This window comes from Tiliqua scincoides, chromosome 2 (assembly GCF_035046505.1).
Source record: "Tiliqua scincoides isolate rTilSci1 chromosome 2, rTilSci1.hap2, whole genome shotgun sequence".
NCBI lineage: Eukaryota > Metazoa > Chordata > Lepidosauria > Squamata > Scincidae > Tiliqua > Tiliqua scincoides.
The window spans coordinates 152,953,329-152,978,238 of NC_089822.1; the positions used below are offsets into that span (position 1 = coordinate 152,953,329).

Here is a 24,910-nt window from a genome sequence, read left to right on the forward strand (position 1 = left end):
TGATAAGCATTCAGTGGCCCTTGTTTTTGGCCTGGGCAAGTCACTCCAAGTCCCATTCCTAACTTTTTCAGCTCCTATCACCATTGTGGTTTCATGTGTAACCTCATTCACAGGTCAGGCAGGCTGTTCTGTATTAAGCCTTCTTCATTATAATCTACGTATATAGGGTTGCACTTAGCAAAATTACCCTATTTGCTCTTTCAATTACGATAGTAGTCTGTTGGGAGAAGTAAAAAAACCTCTCTCAACAAGGGACACCAGGAGAATGTAATGGGCAGGAAGAATAAAAGCTCTTTACTGAAACTGTGATTGATCTTTCCCATTCCACAAACAACAAGAAACATACTGCAACAGAGTCATGGGAATCTAATCATTACAATAATAATGCCAGTGCTGACCCTTTGCCCTCTCCCATACATACAGAATCAGAAGGGAAACCTTCCCAAAGGAGAAGTATATACAACTTGACAACAACATGTGAGCATTTCTTGGGTCAGCCCTTATAAATAGCATTTACATATTAAAATAAATATTCTCACATTGCCAAAGTAGCACAAGGTGGTTTTTTCATTATTTAAAAAAATATGTTACAAAAACAATATCATTAATCTTATATTTCTTGCTTATTTCTTTAAAAATTAAGTAATAAAAATCATTTTATAAAATAATACAAAAGCAAATTGAGTATAAGACAAGTCCATTTCTAGCCTGTGTGCTTCGTTTGTACATTATGTTACATCATGAGATGCCGACTCCAGGAAGCCAGGGAATCATACCTTCATTTCTAATTGGACAAATAATCCAGTGCTTTTTTTCCACCATGTGTTGTCAGTCTATGGTGTGAAAAGTTTTTGAAAAAGGTAACAAGTATAAAGCCCTTTTAAGTCGGGAAAGGGTTCTTGATGCTGGTACTTCTATGCACTTGCTGCTCCCTGCAGACTGTGAGTGAATTAATGCAAAGATTCTGCGTGGCTGAGACTGTCTCCTGAAGTAGAGGTAATGCTTCAATAAAATGGTATACTCAAGGTTCTGTTCATTTTATCTTGTCACACTAACTGTGCAAGAATGTGCGTGCGTAAGTCTGCCTGTGTAAATGCTTATGTGATAGAAGTGGGTTAGGAGGGCAGAAAGTTCAAGCGTGGAGCTCAAAGGCTCCTTCTCTTCATAGTCACTCAGTCCTCCTCAGTGGAAAATTCTCCTAGCTACCGCTGTTCAGCATCCCCAGAAGTTTACTGGGCTCTAGGCCCTGTTGCTGTGCCATCTTCTGCACGTCAAAACCCATGTGCATCAGAAACTGGATCACATTCATCTCTTGTCCTGTGTACTGGTCCCGGATAGTAGGGCATGAGGGGTTGCAGTGTGGCCAGGGACAGCTGTCTATTAGATGGATAGGGCAGCCTTTCAATGGGGTTTTTCCATTCTTGTTGCTGTCATGGAGGCTGCGATCCCAGCAGTGCAAAGCACGGGGTAAAGATGTCCCTTTCACTTGGATGTCTGTCCAATGACTGCAAGAACAAACCATGCAAATTATATCAGGGTATGGAGTATTGCCAAGACTTTACATAAATTAGCACAACTTCCATGTGACCCAAAATAGCTGCTCAACAGCTGCCCATGTCCCACAGACAAGTTGCTTGCAGGTGAAGTGACAACATGATGTGCCTGCAGTGAAGGTACCATAACAGGCTAGTACATTGGGACTTACCTTGTAAGTGCCTTCTCTATAGTGGAACAGAGGTTACCCATTCACAGGGTCTCCATCCACTTGCTAAAAAAAGAAAAAGGCCATGTAATACCAAATTTCCCATGGTGCCTTGGGAGCCACACCCCCATTTCTGGACATTCTTAGCTACCAGAACATGAATTTTAACTACAAAACAGAAACACTAGAAGAGAAGAGTTCTTCTTGCCAGGATGCTAAGCAAGGACAGAACTGAAAGGGCAGAAGTGGTGCTTGGTGCATCACTGGCCACGAATACCATAGTCTTTTGGTTCTGCCATTTCTCAGCACCCTGGCAAAGTTGTAGATGAAAATGTGAATAGTAGACCTGTGAGTCCTCTCAACAACAGTGTCCACAGCTTAGCCCCTTAGGTTTTAGCAGCATCTGTACCTGCTAAGAATATGTCCTGTTTCTGACTCATGAGATAAATAAATCCACTCTGGTGATACAAACCTGCTGACAATGGAATGAAATGTACAGTTGCTGAGACTCCATTCCACCTGATCCAATGCCTGACAGCTGAGCTAATTGCTCTGGAACTGAATATTCCTCCCACTGGACTTCGCCTGAAGGCTACATTTTTACCATTGCTACCACCTCTACAGGAGCTGTGAGCCCTTGCCTGCTGGTGGGTCAATCTCCTCCAAGAGAGAGCCATTTACTTGCAGGCTAAGTCTCCATTGGGACTTGATATCTTCTTTTTTTCATTGTTCTTCAACTCCCTTCCCACCCTGATTAGCACTAAGTGAGGAGGAGAATGGAGAAGTGGTGAAGACCAGAAGTGATTGTGAGGAGCTCCGGAAGGATCTCTCCAGACTGGCAGAATGGGCAGCAAAATGGCAGATGCGCTTCAATGTCAGTAAGTGTAAAGTCATGCACATTGGGGTAAAAAAATCTAAACTTTAGATATAGGCTGATGGGGTCTGAGCTGTCTGTGACAGATCAGGAGAGAGATCTTGGGGTGGTGGTGGACAGGTCGATGAAAGTGTCGACCCAATGTGCGGCGGCAGTGAAGAAGGCCAATTCTATGCTTGGGATCATTAGGAAGGGTATTGAGAACAAAACGGCTAGTATTATAATGCCGTTGTACAAATCGATGGTAAGGCCACACCTGGAGTATTGTGTCCAGTTCTGGTTGCCGCATCTCAAAAAAGACATAGTGGAAATGGAAAAGGTGCAAAAGAGAGCAACTAAGATGATTTCGGGGCTGGGGCACCTTCCTTATGAGGAAAGGCTACGGCGTTTGGGCCTCTTCAGCCTAGAAAAGAGACGCTTGAGGGGGGACATGATTGAGACATACAAAATTATGCAGGGGATGGACAGAGTGGATAGGGAGATGCTCTTTACACTCTCACATAATACCAGAACCAGGGGACATCCACTAAAATTGAGTGTTGGGCGGGTTAGGACAGACAAAAGAAAATATTTCTTTACTCAGCGTGTGGTCGGTCTGTGGAACTCCTTGCCACAGGATGTGGTGATGGCGTCTAGCCTAGATGCCTTTAAAAGGGGATTGGACAAGTTTCTGGAGGAAAAATCCATTATGGGGTACAAGCCATGATGTGTATGCGCAACCTCCTGATTTTAGAAATGGGTTATGTCAGAATGCCAGATGTAGGGGAGAGCACCAGGATGAGGTCTCTTGTTATCTGGTGTGCTCCCTGGGGCATTTGGTGGGCCGCTGTGAGATACAGGAAGCTGGACTAGATGGGCCTATGGCCTGATCCAGTGGGGCTGTTCTTATGAGAAGACAGGAAGATTTTAGAGGAATAGTCTAGAGAATTTATCATGTAGTATGCAGAGCACCTTCCTAAAGCCTCTGTCCTGGAGCAAGATAGGCTGGGAGTGTGGCTCCCTCCCAGCGCACCATGGTAAGCCTGAGATGTCATGGCCCGGCCTTTTGAAGCATGTGAGAAGAGAATCTTGTTCATGGACACCCCCTCCACTGTAGGAGAAAACACGGATACCAGTGGGAAGAGAGACAGGGAAAGTCACAAAGAAGAAAAATAGGTGTTAGGGAGCCACGTGTTTCACCATGCTGCTGCAAACTCTCCATCATTACCCAGAATCAAACTCAGCAACAGAGAGTAGCCAGTTTACACTGCATACTAAATAGCTAAGATGATCCACAAGACTGCTGGAGGACAACTATTTGTGCTTAACAGGACCCCTAGCAATACTTTATGGGGCCTTCCAAAGCATGTGACTAGACAGTAACCTTCCCTATTGCTCACTTAGATACAAATCCAGATTAAGAGAGGAAGGTGCTAAATACAAGTGGGAATATATTTCCCCATACTGGATACTTACTTGCGTGTGATGATCTCATGAGACAAACAAGCTGGAGCAAAGCTAGCACTAAAGAAAGGAAAAAGAAGACAGTGGATATGATAGGAAAGCAAAATGTTTCTACATGTCCTTCTAACTAACCAAAGGTTTGGCTGTTCCTCACAACAAGACATGGGTATTTCAAAGCTTTATGGGTATACACATGAGTACGAAGCTACAAGTTACAATAATTGTGTAAGCTGGCCCTTTAAGAGTTTCATTCTTATAGCCACCACCCAATATGATCTGGTGCAAAATTATAATGGGGGAGGGCTTTAATATGTTGCCTCTGCCATGGTTCTACTCCAGATCACCATTCCCCCCTGCACTATTTTTAACAACAACAAAGCTAGTAAAAGGCCAGCTCATGCATTTATTATAATATGTAGCCTGGCCATTAGCCTGACTAGACAGGATGGCTGCTGCAGGCAGCTTTGGGTTTGAGTTTGAGCTGCTGTAAAACACTGTTTTCAAAATGATGACACAAAGCACCTGTCACTGGAAGTTTAATTTCATTCTGTCATGTAGTTGTCTCGGTGCTCAGTAAACACCCTTGACTGTACGACAGCGGAGAAAGATGGAAGGGGCTGAGTCAGAGACAGAAGCATTAAGTTCCTGGCCTTATCCTTAACTGTCAGAGATAAAAGCACTAGCTCAAAGTTTGCTGCCAAGTTCCTACCAATCCTTTTCTTCAGTTTGTGATTCAAGTAAAATTTCTAACACAGATTAGATATATAGTACAAAAAAAGTAAGAATTTCTCAAACAATGTGGATTGTCTGAGTCTGGAAGACTCAAAGAATAAGTTTATAATGCATATTTTCAAAAGGAAACTTTTAAATGTTGCAGAACAATAAGAGGCAAAACTAACGTCACATCCTTGAGGGTGTTCCTCAGCTCACGGCCCAGGTTCTGGATGTAGAGCCACTGTCCCTCCTGCACTGGCTGCCCAGTCAAATGTACATTGTCCACAGTGAGCTGGGCTTCATCAAAGAGCCACTGTACCACAAAAACAGGACCTAAAGGGAAAAGGATTTCACTGGTATTAGGACTGCATCCTTTAATCAATGAAAGCCTTGGTGGACACAGGACAATCTTAATCAGTGAAGCTGTAAGTAAAGGAAGCACATGTGTTTGTTGAGAGTTTCAAATTTTTTTTTGATGTGCCACTATAATATGGAATGAACAATAAAATACTAAAATCATCTTTTCCTTCAAACAAGAGTAATGTTTGCTTATTAAGTTGTAAGATACCTCACCTTATCCTCAGTACCTTTAAAAAATATTCACCAATATTCAGGTTTTGGTAATAAACAAATGTATGCAATTAACTGGTTAAAAGGCATATGATTTAATAACCTGACAGGACAATCTAATACTTCTTTAGACAATGTGAGACCCTCTTTGCTCACTGGGACTTACCTTCAGGTAAGCGTGCACAGGTTTGTAGCCTATAAGTTATTTAACTGGTTGACGTGGCTAGGCATTATTAATTCTGATAAGAAAAAACTTTTTTTGAAGTTATCTATAAGATCACCACACAGACAGAAAGCCTTTCTTTGCACACTTACATCGGAGTGTGGGATAAATTTTATAGCCAAAGAAACAATTCCATTCGTCTCCCTCTTTAAACTGCATTTTGCAGCGTTCAGGAACAAGTCCGTTCCAGTACCTGAAAGATGAAATAGCGAGAGTTAATGACACAAATTTGTTCTGTGGAAAATGCAATACATAGAGCATCAGGCTCTATGAATTATAGACAGCAGAGGGCAGCAAAACTGCAAATATGAACAGTGAAAAAGGAATTTCTCACCATGTGTTTCTCACGCTACATCAATTTATTACGGTACTCTGAGCCACAACACTGAATATTACTTCTTTTCAAAGTAGAACGTTATCAGCTAAAGGCAGTAGACACCTTATAATTTCAAAAGAGAATCTGGGTATGCCAGGTCCAGTCTCAAGCCCCAGACTTCCTGGGAAAGGAGACCTTAGAATACTTTCAGTACCTAATTCCTCTCCTGATGGCTTCTGTGGGGGCGCAGGTTATGGTATCAATGCAGTCTGTTCTGCGATACTGTTTATTATCCAAGAACCAGCCAGAGTCTGCCAGGCCACGGACCTGAATCCCAGAATACCCCATCTCTTCCAGCTGCTCTGCTACTCGATCCACATTCAGGAGCACACCTGTTCCACCAGCACTGCAATGACAATTTCAATCTTTCAATAAGCTATGTAGCAGAATCACACAATTGTTCAATATCAATTACAGTATGAAAAAAATTATCCAAATCTTACTGCACAACCTAATGTTTTCCCCACCACAGCATGCAACTGCACCAAAAGAGGTTGCACTTCATGCTATGGGGGAAGCAAACTGGGAGGATCTTTAGCTGCTGCAAGTCTGAGGAGACAAAGAGGGGTGATGGTGGCTGCCAAAGGGGTTAGCACCCAGTGCAAGTTGCCCACACAGGGTGCCACCTGAGACCATACTACTACTACTAGTAGTAGTAGTAATAGTAGTAGTAGTAGTAGTAGTAGTAGTAGTAACTTTATTGTCATTGTGCTACAGCACAATGAAATTTATGCACCTTTGAGATACAAGCATAAATATATACTACAATTCCAACAATCACACTCTACACACTCACCCACACATTCTATACAACATGCATCATAATATAAAAACAGTATAACAGACCATAATGCCCAAGAGCATGGTTACAACTATATCACCTTATTCAACGTAATTATGGCTGTGGGATAAGAACTGTTCAGGAATCGTGTGGTGCTGCTCTAATAGTTCTGTATCGTCTACCTGAAGGCAACAGTTCAAAGAACTTATGAGCTGGATGGAAGGGGTCTCTCAGAATACTATGTGACTTCTGCAGATAGCGAAATGTACAGATGTCCTCCAAAGCTGGTAGATGAAGGCTGATGATGTGCTGTGCAATCTTAATAATTCTCTGCAGAGCTTTTTTGTCCCCTGCAGAGCAATTTCCGTACCACATCAAGATATCATAGGTTAGGACACTCTCAATGGTGCAACAATAGTAAGACACAAGCACCTGCTGTGACAAATTTAACCTCCCAAGCTTCCTCAGAAAACATAACTGCTTTTGTGCCTTTTTTATCAACATGTTGGTGTTAATAGCCCATGAGAGGTCCTCTGTGATGTAAATACCTAGGAATACCTACTACTGTGTTATGGCTCCTCCCAACAGACTTAGGGCCAGTGGTGGGATTCAAATAAATTAATAACAGGTTATATGTCCTAATGAGCAACTCAGCTTCAATTGTCTGCCGCAAACAAAGTTGAAAGACTACGGCTGCACTCCTATACTGTACAGTACACACTTTCCTGGGAGTAAGTCCCATTGAACATAATGGGACTTACTTCTGAGTAGACAGTTATAGGATTGCACTGTAACTTTAACCCAATGTCTAAATCCAAATTGCAAGGCTGCAATTCTGTCCTGTATAGTCATACTTACAGGCCTCTGGCCACTAGTTTCCAATGAGGATAAACATGTGGCTGAAATGCACACTTCAAATGGATATTTTTTCTTGAATTCTCAAATGTTGGCAACCTTCAGTCTCGAAAGACTATGGTATTGCACTCTGAAAGGTGGTTCTGGAACAGCATCTAGTGTGGCTGAAAAGGCCAATTCGGGAGTGACAATCCCTTCCATACTGGGAGCAAGTCCAGTCTGTCCCTGGTCTGTCTCCCTGGCTATGGGCCTTCCTTCTTTGCCTCTTTGCCTCAGACTGTTGGTCAAGTGTCTCTTCAAACTGGGAAAGGCCATGCTGCACAGCCTGCCTCCAAGCGGGCCGCTCAGAGGCCAGGGTTTCCCACCTGTTGAGGTCAACTCCTAAGGCCTTCAGATCCCTCTTGCAGATGTCCTTGTATCGCAGCTGTGGTCTACCTGTAGGGCGCTTTCCTTGCACGAGTTCTCCATAGAGGAGATCCTTTGGGATCCGGCCATCATCCATTCTCACAACATGACCAAGCCAACGCAGGCGTCTCTGTTTCAGCAGTGCATACATGCTAGGGATTCCAGCACGTTCCAGGACTGTGTTGTTTGGAACTTTGTCCTGCCAGGTGATGCTGAGAATGCGTCGGAGGCAGCGCATGTGGAAAGCATTCAGTTTCCTCTCCTGTTGTGAGCGAAGAGTCCATGACTTGCTGCAGTACAGAAGTGTACTCAGGAAGCAAGCTCTGTAGACCTGGATCTTGGTATGTTCCATCAGCTTCTTGTTGGACCAGACTCTCTTTGTGAGTCTGGAAAACGTGGTAGCTGCTTTACTGATGCGTTTGTTTAGCTCGGTATCGAGAGAGTGTCGGAGATCGTTGAGCCAAGGTACACAAAGTCATGGACAACCTCCAGTTCATGTGCAGAGATTGTAACGCAGGGAGGTGAGTCCACATCCTGAACCATGACCTGTGTTTTCTTCAGGCTGATCGTCAGTCCAAAATCTTGGCAGGCCTTGCTAAAACGATCCATGAGCTGCTGGAGATCTTTGGCAGAGTGGGTAGTGACAGCTGCATCGTCGGCAAAGAGGAAGTCACGAAGACATTTCAGCTGGACTTTGGACTTTGCTCTCAGTCTGGAGAGGTTGAAGAGCTTTCTGTCTGATCTGGTCCGGAGATAGATGCCTTCTGTTGCAGTTCCAAAGGCATGCTTCAGCAGGACAGCGAAGAAAATCCCAAACAAGGTTGGTGCAAGAACACAGCCTTGCTTCACGCCGCTTTGGATGTCAAAGGGGTCTGATGTGGAGCCATCAAAGACAACAGTGCCCTTCATGTCCTTGTGGAAGGATCTGATGATGCTGAGGAGCCTGGGTGGACATCCAATCTTGGGGAGAATCTTGAAGAGGCCATCCTTGCTGACCAGGTCGAAGGCCTTTGTGAGATCTATGAAGGCTATAAAGAGTGGCTGTCGTTGTTCCCTACATTTCTCCTGCAGTTGTCTAAGGGAGAATACCATATCAGTGGTGGACCTGTTGGCTCGGAATCCGCACTGTGATTCTGGATAAATGCTCTCTGCAAGTACCTGGAGCCTCTTTAGTGCAACTCGGGCAAACAACTTTCCTACAACGCTAAGGAGAGAGATGCCATGGTAGTTGTTGCAGCCTTTGTTCTTGTACAGCGTGGTGATGTTCTTGTACAGCGTGATGAATTCTCAAGGCAGTTGTATAATGAAATAAGGAAGGCACCAAGAAGAGGAGGTGGGAACTGCCAGGGCTCCAGGTTACCAACCTCTGGAGACACCACAGTAGCATAGCACCTTCACATCTGCACGAACCAACTTGCTGCACTGGGCTTTGAGCTGGGCCACCTTCCTTCTCAGTGGGAACTTAGTGATTTTTACCAGAGCAGTCAATCCTCTCAAGGATCTGGTTCACCAAAACCACTTTTAGTGGTCAGCAAAAGTGCACTGAGCACATAGTCTGACACCTCATCATCAACCAAAAGCAACAACAGCATAGTAACATCTTTACACCTCCCCTTCTTTTTTGTTCTATTATAGCATTCCTCGGCATCTGCCTCTCGCCCACTGTACCATTTTGCATGGCCCACCTCTGGGAAGTACAACTGGAAGTAACTGGAATGACTTTATCACCAGTTATTTCCATACTAAGAGGCCAGACATGATGCAACAAACCACGGTAAGAGGCTCAGGCTACAATCCTACCCACTTTTTCCTGGTAGTAAGTCCCATTGACTATAATGGAACTTACTTCTGAGTAGACATGCATAGGATTGGGCTCCCAGGGTAGATGGGAGGGCTTTTTTGAGTGCAAGAAAAGCAGAACTGAGCCTCCTACCACTGTTTGTTGCATCGTATTGCTGGTCTCACTGCCAGGCAGTGGAGGTCTGGGGGAGGGGTCCTGCCATGAGTACCACTGGGCACCAACTCAAGTACCACTAGTGGTATGAGTACTACTGGTTGAGAAATGCTGCTCTATTGCTTTTACCACCCAGCCCCAAAAAGAATTCCAGTGAACTCTAAAGCTTTCCCCTCCAACTTCCAACTCTGCAATCCAATGCACGTCTACTCAGAAGCCCAACAAGTTCAAGGGGAGTTGTTGACTTTCAGGGTTTGAGAGAGAATGGCAGCCTTGAAGGATAGTTTCACTAATGAGCAAAAAAGTATGAGGGGACTGTTCTTCTAGGTTGCTTTCCAACAGGCAACAGCAGATACCCATCACTTTGGTCTACTCTAGTGGCGATTCTCCCACAAGTTTGAGGGCTGCTACTGACCAGGGAGTGCAAAGCAGGGGCCTGCAGTGGGTGGGGAGACAGGTGAGGCAGAACCTCCCCACCACTGTCCTTTGAAAGTGTTGCAGCTGTGTAGGTGCCCAAGCACCTACAACCCAGCCTAAAAATGAAAATTAACAGCACATGTAACAAGCCTTGCAGGTTTTGAGGTTCACCCTGATCACAAGTTCTTCCCAGTGCTTCTCCAGTTCTTCTTCATTAGGTGATAAGACCTAAACCCAATTTGCAAACTTGTTCAAAAAATCTTCAATTTCTAGTCAGCCTGGCATTTCACTTGCATGGGGGGAGGGAGAATAACCTAAAGGAACTTTAGTTTGCTACACTTTCCTGGGAGTAAGCCCCATTGAACACAATGGAACTTACCTCTATGTAGGCACTGAGCACAATCCTAACCAGGTCTACTCAGAAGTAACTCCTATTTTGTTCAATGGGGCTTACTCTCAAGAAAGTGTGGTTAGGACTGCAGCCACTGTCAATCAGACTGTGAAGAAGGAAGCATCTCATCTTCGTCACTGAGGCGGCAATCCTCAGGGCGCTGGACGGGCAGCTGAACTGCTCCTCGTCAGCGAGGCAGCATGCTGGCACTGAACTGAAGTCCTCGTCAGCGAGGCTGCATGCTGACTGCTCCTGTTACCCTCGTTAGCGGGAGGGGACACATGGCGGCAGGGGGGGCTCGCCCTTGGGGGCAGTGGGGGCTCTTTGAGCGGGAGCGGCTCCAGCACCCCCCTCTTCCTCCCGCGCCCCCGACCCACGAGGAAAGCTGAGCCAGCAAGCTCAGCTGGGGAGGACAGGCGCGGGGCGGGCAGCTGCTCCTGTTTCCCTCGTTAGCAGGTGGGGACACATGGCGGCAGGGGGGCTCGCCCTCGGGGGCAGCGGGGGCTCTTTGGGCTCCAGCACCCTCCTCTTCCTCCTGTGCCCCTGACTCACCGGGAGTGCTGAGCCTAGCCGGGAAGGAGAGGTGCGTGGCGAGCAGCTGAACTGCTCCTCATCAGCGAGGCTGCACACTGGCGGTTCTCGCCCTCTCCTGCATTCTCCACGCAGTCGCAGGAGGGTCATAGCTGCGCGTGCGCTCCCCAGCCAACAACCGGTTCTCCGAACCAAGAGGTGAACTAGGAAGCGGTACTACAGAACCGCCGCGAACCGGCTCAATCCCATCACTGCTTAGGGCCCAATCCTATCCAACTGTCCAGCACTCATGCAGCCGTGTCAATGGAGCATGCAGTGCATCTTGCAGTATGGCAGCAATCATGGAGTCCTCAAGGTCCCTTACCTTAGGGCTGCAGTGGCACTGGAAATTTAGTTAGGATTGGGCCCTCAGTGAATTACAAGAGGCTGAGTTCCTTTGGGGTAGTACTTTGTTATGCCTCTATGTGGGACTCCCTCCCTTGGTCATATGGACACATACCTGGTTCCTGCCAGCAGCAGCACCTTAGCATTCCCAAGGCCTTTTCCCACCAACTGCTTTACAACTTCTTGTATGATGAGGGCTCCCATGAAGACAAATTCACCTAGAAAACAAAGATAAGAATTCATACTAAGAATTGCCTTAGCCAGAATTTGGTTGAAAAGCATTTTCTCCTCTCTTTACAGAAGGCAGGGTATATGAACACTAGCAGGACATACTACTCTTTTACGTGAAAAGTTAAAAATAAATAAATCCCTGTGAAAAAAGTGAGCTGGCTTACCTGAAATCCTAGTTCCCAAACCACCTTGGGAATACTACTAATTCTAGTAGAAGATGGAACAGAAGTTCAAAACATTCCACGACTTGAATGTGATTGGTTTCATTTATCAATGTACTAGTAAGTATTTGGTGAATCAGGCATGATCTTTCACTTGTTATGCAAATACAATGAATATTACCTCACATTCATGCTTTGCCTACACTAAATAGATTAACAAGGTCTATTTTATACTGAGTCAGCTGCACTGGAAGAGGCCCAAGCTTTTAAACTGCACAGAGCTCTTCTTCTGTCAGATAAGGATAACGGAAAAAAGGTTCCCTTGTCAAAGACATATGTTCCTGAGCCACAGTGAGTTTTAGTTCACTTACAGTTTAGTTTTAATTTTAGTCGAGTTTTTCTGACAAGTCTGGCTGGTTGATCACAGTCCCTCAAGCCCATGCCCAGACATCAGGAGCATTCTTGATTCCGTTTGTAAATCCTGGCACTGGTTAGTCCTCTTTTACCACACTTAAAATCTATGCATGGTGGGAGCTACAAGAAGGGAGGGAAATTTAGCTAAATGGAACCTCAGACACTCAGGATGCAGCTATTCCCCTAAGGCAATTACTGCAACATCCCCGCCTGATGGAGCTCTGGACCATGACAAAGCAGAGTTTGCAAGCGGATGTTTTATCTGGAGAATATTTATTATTCCTTCCTGCCCATTGGCAAGAACCACGGCATCATTTGCATAACTTTAGAGAAGTTGGGTCATATCTCTTTAATGCATAATGTCTGTCTGGCAGCAAGCGCCTGTCAGAAGCACTCACTTTTTTCAGTCTTGGCAGAGGCTCCACTCCAAACATCGCTTGAGCAATACGGAATGAAGCTGCAAGAGACAAGATGTACGTGAACACCAATATTCCTTTGACATGTGCGGGGGGGGGGGGGGAGAGATCAAACAAATTAAACCCTGAAGGAAACAGGAAGAGAACAATTTCATGCCTACTCAGATCCAATGGTACCAGCAGGACTCTCTCAGAAAGAACTCACTCAAGCTGCAGTCAGTTCATGTCACTGACCTATATTAAAGTGTATGTTTACCAAGTAATTTCTCCTCTCTTAACTACAGAGGGTAGCCTAAGTATACTGGTGTACCACTGAAGCTTGTCATACATCGGGTGTGCAGGGTAGATGTCTGTACATCCCTACAGGCTCTGCAACATCTGCCTAGGAGCTGCACTTAATCACAGCAACCACATATGTCCACCTAGTACACTGACATATGTTTGGAGGCACGCATCACCTCTTCACACTCTACCAGTATTTATCATGGCATTTAACCACAGACCATGGTTTATATGAGCTGCAATATAAAACTTAAAGAGATTTTTAGTTTTCAGTATCTTTGTTTGTCAATGCAAATCCGTTTCTAAATGGAGGAATGTGCTTTCTTTAGTCTTTTTATTCTTTTTTTCTCTCTAGCTTTTGTCCCTGTAAATAATACAAGAGAAACAGTCTATTGCCTCCACTACACATTTGTACCTATTATAACCAAAAAAATATTATGATCTTTTGATATAGCCTCATGCAAAACAAAAATTAACAAGATGTGCCTCTTCTAACTTTTCTGTGCCTCTCCTCCCACTCTGAACAGCCCTTTAAGCACATATGTCTTCAGATTTGAAGAATGGCAATAATCATGAGGAACACATCAGTCATAAATCACAAACCACAAATTTGCAAAGCAGTCTTACTAGGAAAGACCAATGGGCTATCAAGCCTAAGAGGCAATGGACAATGCAAAATCCCACATCAAAAGTGTATCAAAGCACCAATTGATCTCTTATAGCTATCCTGCACCTAGGAAGACATTAAGCTCTGCCAACCTTGATCAGCAGTTAATAATACTGTTTTACATGAATTACTAGATTTAGCCTCCAGCAATGGCCTGTAGTCACGGACCCATGGTCAGTGTGCGATGGAAAAAAAAGTATTTTTTTGTTCATTTGACTGTGCAAGTCTCACCGGGAGTGCTAAAAACGTAAGTATTGCCATGTTGGATAAGCCATCTAGTCCAGCATTTTGCCTCTAACAGTACCCAGCCGGATGCTTTCTGAAGCTGTTTGTTTGTCCTCAGCATCCAATGATCACAATACTAATAAAATGGAAGTGCTATTATGGGAAGAGGCCAGGGCACAGTCATGGCTGACAGTCCAATTTTCCATGAATTTGTCCCATCGTTTAAAAGAACTATGAAAGCAGGTAACTATCTTAATTCTTTATTGTGCATCATTCTATCAAATATTTTATATTTCCAGAGCCTAGCACCAATCAATATCCTTGATCTTGTGGACTTCAAAACTCATGTGCAAAACTTCAAAACTTAGTGCAATCATGCCAGGGAAGTGTTCTTGCTATTAAGAATATTACTTTCATCTGCAACTTCCATCTATACTCTATTACAATTACAACTTGCAGGGCCCACTCCTGTTTATTTTGTGACTGAGCTAAAATTCCAATTTCCCTTCTGGTTCCTGTCCCTATGTCTTTACTTTCTCATAGTGTGTCCCTTTCAATTCCCAAAGCCATACCCCTGCTTACACCATATTCGCATTCCACCAGTGTGGATTTTCCTCTGGTTGTGAAGACAGAATGCCGGTTCCTATAGATGGAGAATAGGACAATGATAAGAGAGAGAAAAACATTTTTCATACAGAAAAGCAGTCTCTGGCAATGCATGTAAGTCATTCAGTATGAACTTAATGGGTTAAGGATGCTGAGATAAAAATACTGAAAAAGCTGTGGGAAGGGTCAGTTCTTGTATGTGTGGTTCGGAACATTTGAATAAATGAATACAGTGTGTGCAGTGCATTATTTCTTTTATGGTTCTATGCCCTTGGCATTGAAGGAATAGGAAAGAAGAAGGGGTCAAGTAAGGGAGACTGAGATTTAGAGATATAAAATTACACACTTTTCAAAGTAGAATAAGAAGCCTATAGTCTATTATCAGAGGCAGATTTCTATTTGAGACAGATAAGGAGATACATGAACATACAACACATGTTTGAAAAATAACCTATTCGCATTTGTCAAGAGTGTAGGACAGGACTACACAGGATTTTTTAAAAAGGTATGGTGTGTTAAGAGAATGCAGTTCCATTGAAGAAAGTGGAAGAAGCTCTCCAACCATATTTGGACTCCTTTGGACCAAGCTTCTCCTAAAATTAGTGTTAAGGCTCAAAACTGGAATGAGTGTGCAAGTTAACAGCCTGTTGCCAAAACTGGATCCCAGCCCCCGGAAGCAGCTATTTGTGCTTCTGCACTAGTGCTTATTCCTGCCATGGTATAAAAGTGGTAAGATAGGCTGGGGAGGGACACCCCACCCCCAGCCTCCATGAATGGCATCCTATAGGCTTTCTGAATTGAGTCGCATTGACGTTGCCTATGCTGTCCTCTAACAAGATCCCAGGTCTCTAGCATACTGTACATCGAAAGGCAGCATACCCCGAGTCCTTCTTTTTTTATATCCCATCCAATCCTCAATTAGCCGACAGGGGAGAGTTTATCAGGTGTTGACACAGGGTCAGAATTCCTCCATAGCGGCAACCACATTAAGGAATGCTTTCCCAAGTTAAGTGCATCAGGTCCCCTCTCTGCTGAATTTTGTTGTCAAGTGAAAACCTAGTTCTTTTTTGAAAGCATTTCCTACAAGCCAATGTGTTTTGTTTTAAATGACATTTTAATTCTGAACTATTTATCAGGCTATTTTATTCCTACCTTAATATACAATGGCATAGGTCTTCATCATACAATAGGTCTTAACATACAATGACATAGGTCTTCATCATAGGTCTTAACATAAAACATACATTTTATTTCACTGTGAATTGTATGTTTTTATTCTTTAGTGTCATTTGAACAATAGAGAATGTTACAAATGTAATGGAACAGGAAGATGATCCAGATGATTACTACAACACTAAATATGCTTACAGCCCAATCCTATTCCCCCCCCCCACCTCCAACACAGCAATGTTGAAAGGGCTATTGCGGCATCCTGTGGGGGATGGCGCAGTTGCGAAAGTTTTCTGTGGAATGGATATAGATATAGCATAGTACCAGATTATTAGATATGGATTATTGCAGAGGTTCTCAACTGGTGGTACGCATACCACCAGTGGTACGCTGGGTGGTGTTGGGTGGTATGCACAGCACCAACCACGCAGCAGTGAGACAGCAATGGGAGCTTCCAACAGTGATAGGAAGCTCAAACCAGTAGGCAAAGTTCTAGCACAAGTGAAAAGAGCACAAGAAAAAGTTTTCGCGCCCACCCTGAGCCGCTTACTGACCTTGGAAGTTTTATTGTGAACTCCAAACCTGGAAGTAACATGCAATGATGCCATCACCAGTTACTTCTGGTGGTGCCTCCAAGGACAGTGCATGGCAAGTGGTATGCCGGGGAAGCAGTGTTGAGAAATGCTGGATTATTGGATATACCAGATTATTTGGAGGTGCTATAAACTGGTTATACAGGGGGCCCCATTTTCACAGATTCGCTTATCCGCATCTTGGGACCAGTGCACAGAACCCCGCATGCACTCCCTCCAGAGGCAAGGGCTCCCCTCACCTCCAGAAAGGCCTCTGAGCTCAGCAGAGGCCGAGGATGTCCATCCCCGGCCTCTGCCAAGCTCAGACTGAGCTCTGAGGCAAAACACACATACACAACTTCTGGTTTCATGGAGAAACCAGAAGTGACGTTTTATATGCCTTATATGAGGCCCGTTTTCCTGGGCCGGCCTCCCCAGGCCTCCCAATGCTTTATAAGGCATATAAAACATCACTTCTGGTTTTTCCATGAAACCAGAAGTTGCATTTTTTTTTTGCCTCAGAGCTCAGTCAGAGCTTTACATAGGCTGGGGGTGGACACCCTCTGCTGAGCTCAAAGGCCTCTCCAGGGGCAAGGGAAGCAGAACTCCCCTTGCATTCGTACGGGGGGGGGGCAGCTCTCCTGGGACGGGTGTTCGTTCACCCATATCTGCAGTTTCAGCTATCCACATATCCACAGCAGGGGGTGTGTGTGTGTCCAGAACAGAACTCCTGTGGATAAGGCGGCACGCCTGTAAATACATTTCCTTGCCAGCTAAGTGGTGTAAAGGCAGAGTGGCCATTTGAACTGCAACAGTCCAGCCAGAAACTCTTTTCATGCTGCTTCTGAAAGCACAAGGCAGTGCCAAGAGGGCAGGACAGAGCCTACTGTGCAATTATGATGCTGGGATGGCCTCTCTTTCCACTTCCACAAGGGCAGTATAAAAGGAAGAGAGACATGGAGGAGATGAAGACCTATGCCAAGCTGAGGCATCACTGATATTGCTTGGGTGGCTGCAGCAGTTCAGAGTGATCACCAGGCCACAGCCAGTTTGATGCTGGACTATCAGGAGTGCTGTACTACTGAAATTTTATTGTATTATACAATCATGTGCATGAACACAAAATCACACTCTATTCTGTATGTAGTAAGTTGACACAATGTGTAATTAACAGGGTGAAGGCCCGACCCTATCCAGCTTCTAGCGCCAATGCAGCTGCAATTCGGCCTTGATAAGTGAACAAACATTCCTTTACTTTGAGGAGGCCTCCATGACTGCCCTTTCACTGTAGGATGCAGCGCATGCCCCATTGCCAAAGATGCATCACTGCGGGAAAGTTGGATAGGATTTGGCCCTAAGTCCCAGGCTGACGGGAATAAAGAACTTACCAGTTCTGGTAATGGGCCACTCCTTGGAGCTCATGAGTCTCCTCATTGTTTCATAGCGAGTGTTGCAGTTCTCTCTGCTGAAGCAATACCAGCCTCCTGACTCAGAAGAAATCAAAAACAGATAAAGTACATTTTATCCCTATTTCACCTATTACAACTTGCTTTTACACTGTAATTTGAGGAAAAGATGCTCTATGGAATTAAATTAGTCATAAATCTTAACTACTTTACAATGTCTCTGAAAATTGTTACTCACCCTGAATCTACACATTAATTACATTATATAATGTAAATAAATGAGCATAACAACTACATAGCATCCAATATAATGTAGTAACAGGTTGTACATGGATTGTGACCTGAAGAGTGCCATGTCTGACTCTCAATTTACTCCAGGTAAAGACCCTTAAGATTTGGTGTAAGCCCCCAGCAACACTGATATCATGTCTACATCAGGGTTATGCTGGTGTAATACTAGGGATACAATGGCAAAAACATTGTGTTGGCATATCCCCAGTGCTGGCACAACAGTCTTCACTGGCAGAGGAAGCGAGATCAGAAATGAGCAACCATTTTGGCATGTTGGAGCAGGCTTAGTCTGAATCTTAAATTTGGTCAGACCTCAACCCTGTGCCAGCCTAAGTTACATCAATAAAAGTGGTGTTGTAAGTCAAAACACTTGCACAGAATCAGACAGAATCAAAATACACTGTCCTCTCCCCCCCACAAATCGTGCTCTGCCCACACCACTACAACAGAGTAAAGGCTTCAGGTTAAGCCAGCACTCAATCAGAGCACACCAAAAGCAGTTTATAAAGTCTGAACAGGGTTCCTGTATCTCAGATGGTAGTGTGTATGATATTGGATTACATCCTTTTGGTTTTGTGTCATGCACACAAAGGAAACTTTGGTGATGGCAAGTAGGAATACTTACAAAAATAAACAGCTTGACCTCAGGACAAATATAAGATCACATTGTTCACTTGGGTTCATTAGAACCCTTATAGTATCCTGCCTCAGGAGGACTTCACACCAACAGGAACATCTGAGCCTTTTTCTACCAATAGGAGGTGAATGTGGGACCCAGGCAAAGAAGCTCATGCAGTGTTCCCTCCGACTGGCTCAGACACTGTACTTGCTCAAGTGTACCTGTATGTGCAGACTTCTCCCCCCCCCCCACTCTTCTTGAGGAAGATCACATAAAGGACTTGAACATGGGAACCCCTGCATGTGAGATCTGTGCAGTTTCACAGGTTCCTCATGCAACACTTTTGTTTCTGGTGTATATAGCTGTGTCTGTGAGCTGGAGAAAGACAAATGCCCCAGTTGGTGTCCTGTGACCATGAAGATGAACAACTGCTCTATGGAGTGCAAAGAATGGGTTCTTGGCTACCCCACCCCTTCTTTTTCAGACATAATTGTTGCTGACCAAAGATGCAAGTGGAAAGGTTTATTCACCATTCCCTGGTGAAGCTTGAACTGCCTTGCTTGTGTCACATTCCAGTGCTCTATGTAACAAACTAGTGGAGCAGCTCCTTTAAGAGATCAGTTTGGCTTCCCTTGTTGTGTGTCCTGGCAAAAGGCTACTTCTCCCCCTCAGGTCTTCTCCCTCTCAGACCCTGAACCCTTTTCCCAGGGAGGCCTATGTTGGTGATGCAGGCCTCCTCCAGGAGTGAGAAGCAATCTGAACAATCTATTAAACTACCTGTCCCTTCTTCCCCCTGTGTTTACATAGTCAAAAGGGTAATTATTAGTTAGTGGCTGCAATCCCAACCACACTTTCCTGTGAGTAAGCCCCATTGAACAAAATAGGAGTTACTTCTGAGTAGACCTGGTTAGGATTGTGCCCAGTGAGCATTGGTAGTATAAACCCCAGTATTCAAACCCCAGTCTGCAGCGATTTATGGAAGCTCCCATTTGCTGGGCTTGGCTTATGCAGTGAAGATTACACTGGTGTCCCCATATCTCATGGGTTGTGTTCCTTATGTGTGGTGGAGTGAAGTGATTGAGGAGTCCCCCTGTTGGCTCAATATGTTTAACTTGTGAGTATGTCTAATGTGGGCTTCACATGCTGCTCCAGGAGCGGCGTGCAGACTGTGTTGCCATGGTGGCTGTCAGAGTTGCTCTGTTCTCTGTAGTTTGCACTACTGTTTTCTTCTCAGACTTGCTGCTAAAAGTGCAAAAGATCCCAACTAACCTCACTGACATTACACTGGCATAAGTGTAACTGGTGGAGCTGAGACCACAGCTGCATTCTAATGCAGAGCTACATAGGAATACACCTCATTAAACGTAGTGGGATTTAGTCCTGAGTAAACATGCACAGCACAGTACATTTCTGAAAGTTCTAGATGGTCATCATTTCAAAAACCTTCAACTGCTCCTTTGTAAATCTTATTAATTTCAATGAGCCGCTCACTAATGTATGAATTTTTTTATAACTAGTCTAATGCCTTCAGGTTTTATATCTAAAGAAAACTTATACCAGTGGTTCTCAAACTGGGGCGTCGTGACACCCCAGCCAGAGAGCCCTGGCCTCTGCTCCTTTAAGGGGTAGGGAGAAGGGGAGACAGTGACATGATCCACTGGATCGCACCACTTTGGAGGGGCGCAGGGGTTTGCTGCCACTTACTAGAGCCTGCAGTAGCCTTCTGGGGGTGCAGGAAGTCCCCACACCAGCCTCCACCGGACTCCCTACACTGCAGTAAAAATTGCGATGGTGACCACTTCTGAATTTGCGAATGCAAAACCAGAAATAGTCGAGATTGTGATTTTGAAAGTCTCTGCAGTGTGGGGAGCCCCTGGAAGGCTGCTGCAGGTTCTAGTAAGTGGCAGCAAGCCCCTGAGCCCCTCCAAAGCGGCAAAATCCAGCAGAGTGCGTTGCTGTCTTCCCCCGCCCCCACTTACTGTGGCTCAAACTCTCCTTGAGAGTTTGAGAACCACTGACTTATGGCCATGTGTGAATCACTGACTTATACCCTGGCCATACTTGACCAGCAGTGATCCAAATGACACAGGACTGCATTCTTCTTTCTCAGCACAGCATGCAACCTCATGCCTTACTGCATGCTGCTGTTGTTGTGCCAACAAAGAAGAAAAGGACTTGTTTTGTGTAGTACAGTATAACATGCATATTTGTCTGAATCACAGCTGTTTCATAGAAGTTGCATTGAAACCAGTGGGACTTCATTCCAAAAGGATGGTATCAGTTTGCTACATCCAACAGTTAGTAGCTCAGAATAGAATTGGACATTCTCATGTGTGTAAAAAGGTGTGTTTACCCATTGCAATGAGAATGCACACATGGCCATTTGTTTATGCCTGCTTGGGATGCATGTGCTTAGGATCAGGATGGTAGACCCCATTACTCAAAGGATACTAGCTCTATAGAAATCAGAATTCCTAAGACACTTGAAATGTTCAGAAACATGCAATGTACTGATTTGGTTAATGTATTATTATTTACCCATTTATGGTTACAGTATATACCTCTTTCTGCCAATGCATTTATGACTTTTCACAATCTAATGACTTACAGTGTTACAGCCATTATTAAATTGGGAATAGGGAAATAAAAGTGAAAAGAGAAAGAGGGGAAAGCAGAAAACAAGTAAATTCAATTTTAGTAACAATAAGCACATTTTAGTAATATGTTGAAAACTAATTATGGGATACTGATACATTTTAGTTACAGATTTATTGTGATCTCTTCCAATATCATTCTGAGGCTGTACTTTTATTTGTAAGCAAGATTCAGGGAAATAAATGGAATTCATTTCCAAACAGATGTGCAAAGAGCACTGGAACATAAGATCCTGTCAACTGCTATCCTGTTAAAGGAAAAGAAAGCAGCACAGATACCAAGGCCAAAGTCTATTCAAAGTCTTACTGCACGTATGTGAAGAAACCCAGAAAATACAGAGCTAAGACTAACATTACCAAGTACAAGGCAAAAAAAAAAAAAGCTGAACTACTTGTAGCTTTGATTATAGTGAGGTGAGTAGCTAGGCTGCCAATAAATCTGCAGGTGGTAGAAGTATATGAAATAGTGAAAGGGTGGTGAAATTGGTTACAGAAAAAAGGCAGCCAGCAAACATGCATACACACAGCAAGCCTTTGAAGAAAGCAGCCAAGGAAACTCTTCCACCATCCCTTGACTTTGACAAAAGAGCCTAAAATGATTGAACTTTGCTCGTATAAATGAAAATAAAATTAAAGAAAACTCAAGCTCACCTTCCAGGAATAGCAGCCACCTTCTACTGCCTTTCGATTCTTTGAGGTAGTAGCTAAAATAAAAACAAATAGAAGGCAGTGTGAACTTAATTAAGGAGACTGGCTCACTCAACCACAAGCTCTTTGATACACCAACTCATTATAATATCAAGAGGGTTACATAAAATACTTGGTTAAAGAACAAGAGAAAGAAACAGGATGGCTGTCAGAAGAGCTCCAAACAGACTCTGATCAAAGGGCCTTCTCTGGGACCCTGAGCCAGGCTGAACTGGCTTTCATCTCATTCCAAAATAAATGCATTAAACAAATTCCTAGCATTCCTAAGTATTTCCAGGCAGGAAAGAGTTATTCCACCTGTTACTGGCTGCGTTGTTAGCAACAGCCACATGGTGGAAGCAGAGTTTGAACACTAGGATGAATTGTTCCAGCACTTTTGAAGTTCTGTACCAAGTCTGCTCACAGGGAGAACAGAGAGGGAACCAGCAGAGTTATGAACAGTAAACAGTCCTGCATGCTTTCTCAATTCCCTCTTTTCAACAAGGCTAAGCTTTACTATGTAAAGCTGATGGAAGGATCCAGAGTTCCAATTCCTGAAACAGGCTCATGCTATTGAGGCTGTATGAAAATCTAAAAAAACACAACAGGGATGCTGCGATGCTTTGATCACAATTCTGTAGAGTTCCAAGGAGCTATACTATTTTGAGATAAAAAGGTGTCCATTGTGTTCTGCAAAGTCTTGATGGAGACTGGGGGGACTACCTCCAAGTAAGGGAGACCCATCTATATAACGCTGTAAGCAGCCTAATGAATATAAGGAACTCTAGTATAAAGGGATGGGACACAAAGGGATGAGTAGGAAACAGCTGCTGTTTTCTCCCTACAGAAGTTCTTCTACTCTGAACACAGGTGAGAGTTTGTACAACAGTTCATCTCCATCTGCTTCTCTTGAACACCTGTCACACTTTAGGCAGCAAGAAAATCTGCTTAACTAAACTGCTGCTAGCTTGCAGAGGCACAGGATTGTACACTGATAGAAGCACCAGTGAGGGGAGGTGGGGAATAAAAGGAGGCAGGGAGGACAGCTTCTCCTCTCCAGGGGCACAGGAAGGCTGACTCCTGGAGTGCCTGAGGGGTTAGACCTGCCTAGCAGAGACGAAGCAGGTGAAGGTCGGGGGCAGGCTGGGCGCACTCACCCAGCAGGGCTGCCATCGTTGCAGGTGACCGAACTGTTGAGCAGCATGTGGAGCCTCAGCTCCTGGTGCAGATTCTGAGCCGAGCAAGGGTAGAGCGACTGCGCCAGGCTCTTGATCTGAGCCATGAAACTGTCCATGTTGCCTTCCACGGCGGTAAAGTCCAATGGGAAGCTTTCCACGGGCTGGCCAGCCGCCTCGCTCCGCTCCCGGGTCGCTGCCGCCGCCGCCGGTTGCTGTTGCTGCTGCTGCTGCGCACGCCGCCTCCAGCTCTTCCTGCCCTCCCCGCCGGGGCTCCAGTGCAAGAGTCCCACGAGCAGCAGCAGCAGCATTTGCACGGTCCCTCTGCCCATCTCGACCCGGAGCCACCTGCTGGGAAGGAGGAAAGGGAGCCTATGAGTGCCGCCGGCTGGAGGGCGGGTAGGGGCTTTGCTGCTGCCTCGCCCGGGCTACGTGCGGGGTGCGCGCTCTGCCCCTGGCGGCGAGCGGCGCCGGCTTCGCGGGCAGGCTCCAGTCGGGGGGCTCCGGCCTGTGCCTGCTCCGTCCGTGCCTCTCCACGATCTGGTGGCGCCCGCCTCGCTCCACTGGGCTGCGAGCAGAGCCGAGCCGAGCCGAGCCTGGGCGTAGTAGTTGTAGTGAGCTGGAGGGAGCCGGTGCCTGATGCCCGCGCTGTCCGGGCTCTGCGGCGGGGCTCGAGGGCGCTCGGCTTTTCTTGGCGCACGGACTCGCCTTCTCGTCCCAAACCACAAACATGACAAGAGGGGCACGGAGTGCACGGGCAGCCCGCCGGGGGCGCCGCCAGTCCGGGCGCCGCGTGGGGCGGCAGCAGCCAGCCGGCCAGCCCCCGCCCTGCCCTCCTCCCCCACCACGCACGAGGAGGAGGGGAGGCTCTACTCCCAGTCCCCGACCGAGAGACGTCGCTCTGCCCAGGGGCGCCCTCCCCCCTTCTTCCTCCCAGTCCCGTCTGGAGAGGTGCCCAGCGGGCGCCAAAAGCACCTTCCCTACCTCCCGCCCAGACTCTCAGGGCGCCGCTCCCAAGGGCTGCCGTCGCAGCCGAGGCTCCGAACTCCAAGGAGGGCTGATTCAACCAGCGCCGCCGCCGCCGTCCTCCCCTTCCTCCAGCAGGGCCCCGCATCGCCGCAGCTGGGGACGTGTGTGCGCAGGACCGAAAGGCGCACCGCCTGGGCTGCGGGGGGCCTTGCCGCTCGGGGGTCCGCAGCTACTGCCCGCCCCCTCTTTCCTCCAGGGAGTCTGGCTTGGGGTCCCCCCTGCTGGAAAGCCTCTTTCGGGGACTCCGCAGACCCGCCTCTCTCCGCTCCCCGCACAGCCCGCAGCTGCCCCACCACGTGTTGCGCCAGGCGGCCCTCTCGACTCTCACGTGCTCGTGTTTTCGCTGGGAAGGAGCGCGGCCGGCGGGCAGAGAGTGTGCGCCTCGGCGGGCAGGAGCGCTTCACCGAGCCGGCCTTGAACCGAAGCCCTTCGCAGCCTGGAGGAACAGGGGTGTCTGCAGGCAGCGGCCTTCCCCACAGCTTTGCGGCTCCGACCTGAGCCGAGGTCCATTTACTCCAACTCACTGTTTGCAGCAGTGGCTCTGAGAAGCCCCAAGCAGAGCACGCGAAGGCAAGTGCCTTCTCCAGCTTGCTGGTCCTCAGGATGGGCCCAATCCTATCCAGTTTTCCAGTGCCAGTGCAGCCATGCCAATGGAGCTTAGGCTGCATCCTGTGGTGGAGAGGCA

At 46.0% G+C, this 24,910-nt stretch overlaps 1 protein-coding gene across 2 annotated transcripts; it reads right to left on the reverse strand.

Moving 5' to 3' along the window:
• Positions 1-1,198: 1,198 nt before the first annotated feature.
• NOTUM (notum, palmitoleoyl-protein carboxylesterase) lies at positions 1,199-24,280 on the reverse strand. Of its 2 annotated transcripts, XM_066617341.1 has the most exons (12): positions 24,273-24,280; positions 23,179-23,547; positions 21,986-22,038; positions 17,753-17,848; positions 14,599-14,659; positions 12,825-12,883; positions 11,736-11,838; positions 6,057-6,248; positions 5,619-5,719; positions 4,919-5,066; positions 4,032-4,079; positions 1,199-1,505 (listed from the first exon to the last, which is right to left on the reverse strand). In XM_066617341.1, the coding sequence occupies exons 2-12, from the start codon at positions 23,526-23,528 to the stop codon at positions 1,199-1,201; spliced, it is 1,518 nt and encodes a 505-aa protein (XP_066473438.1). In that variant the 5' UTR covers positions 23,529-23,547; positions 24,273-24,280. The 2 variants fall into 2 exon arrangements, with proteins under 2 accessions (XP_066473438.1, XP_066473437.1); XM_066617340.1 differs by lacking the exon at positions 24,273-24,280 and having other exon boundaries at positions 23,179-23,528.
• Positions 24,281-24,910: the final 630 nt, after the last annotated feature.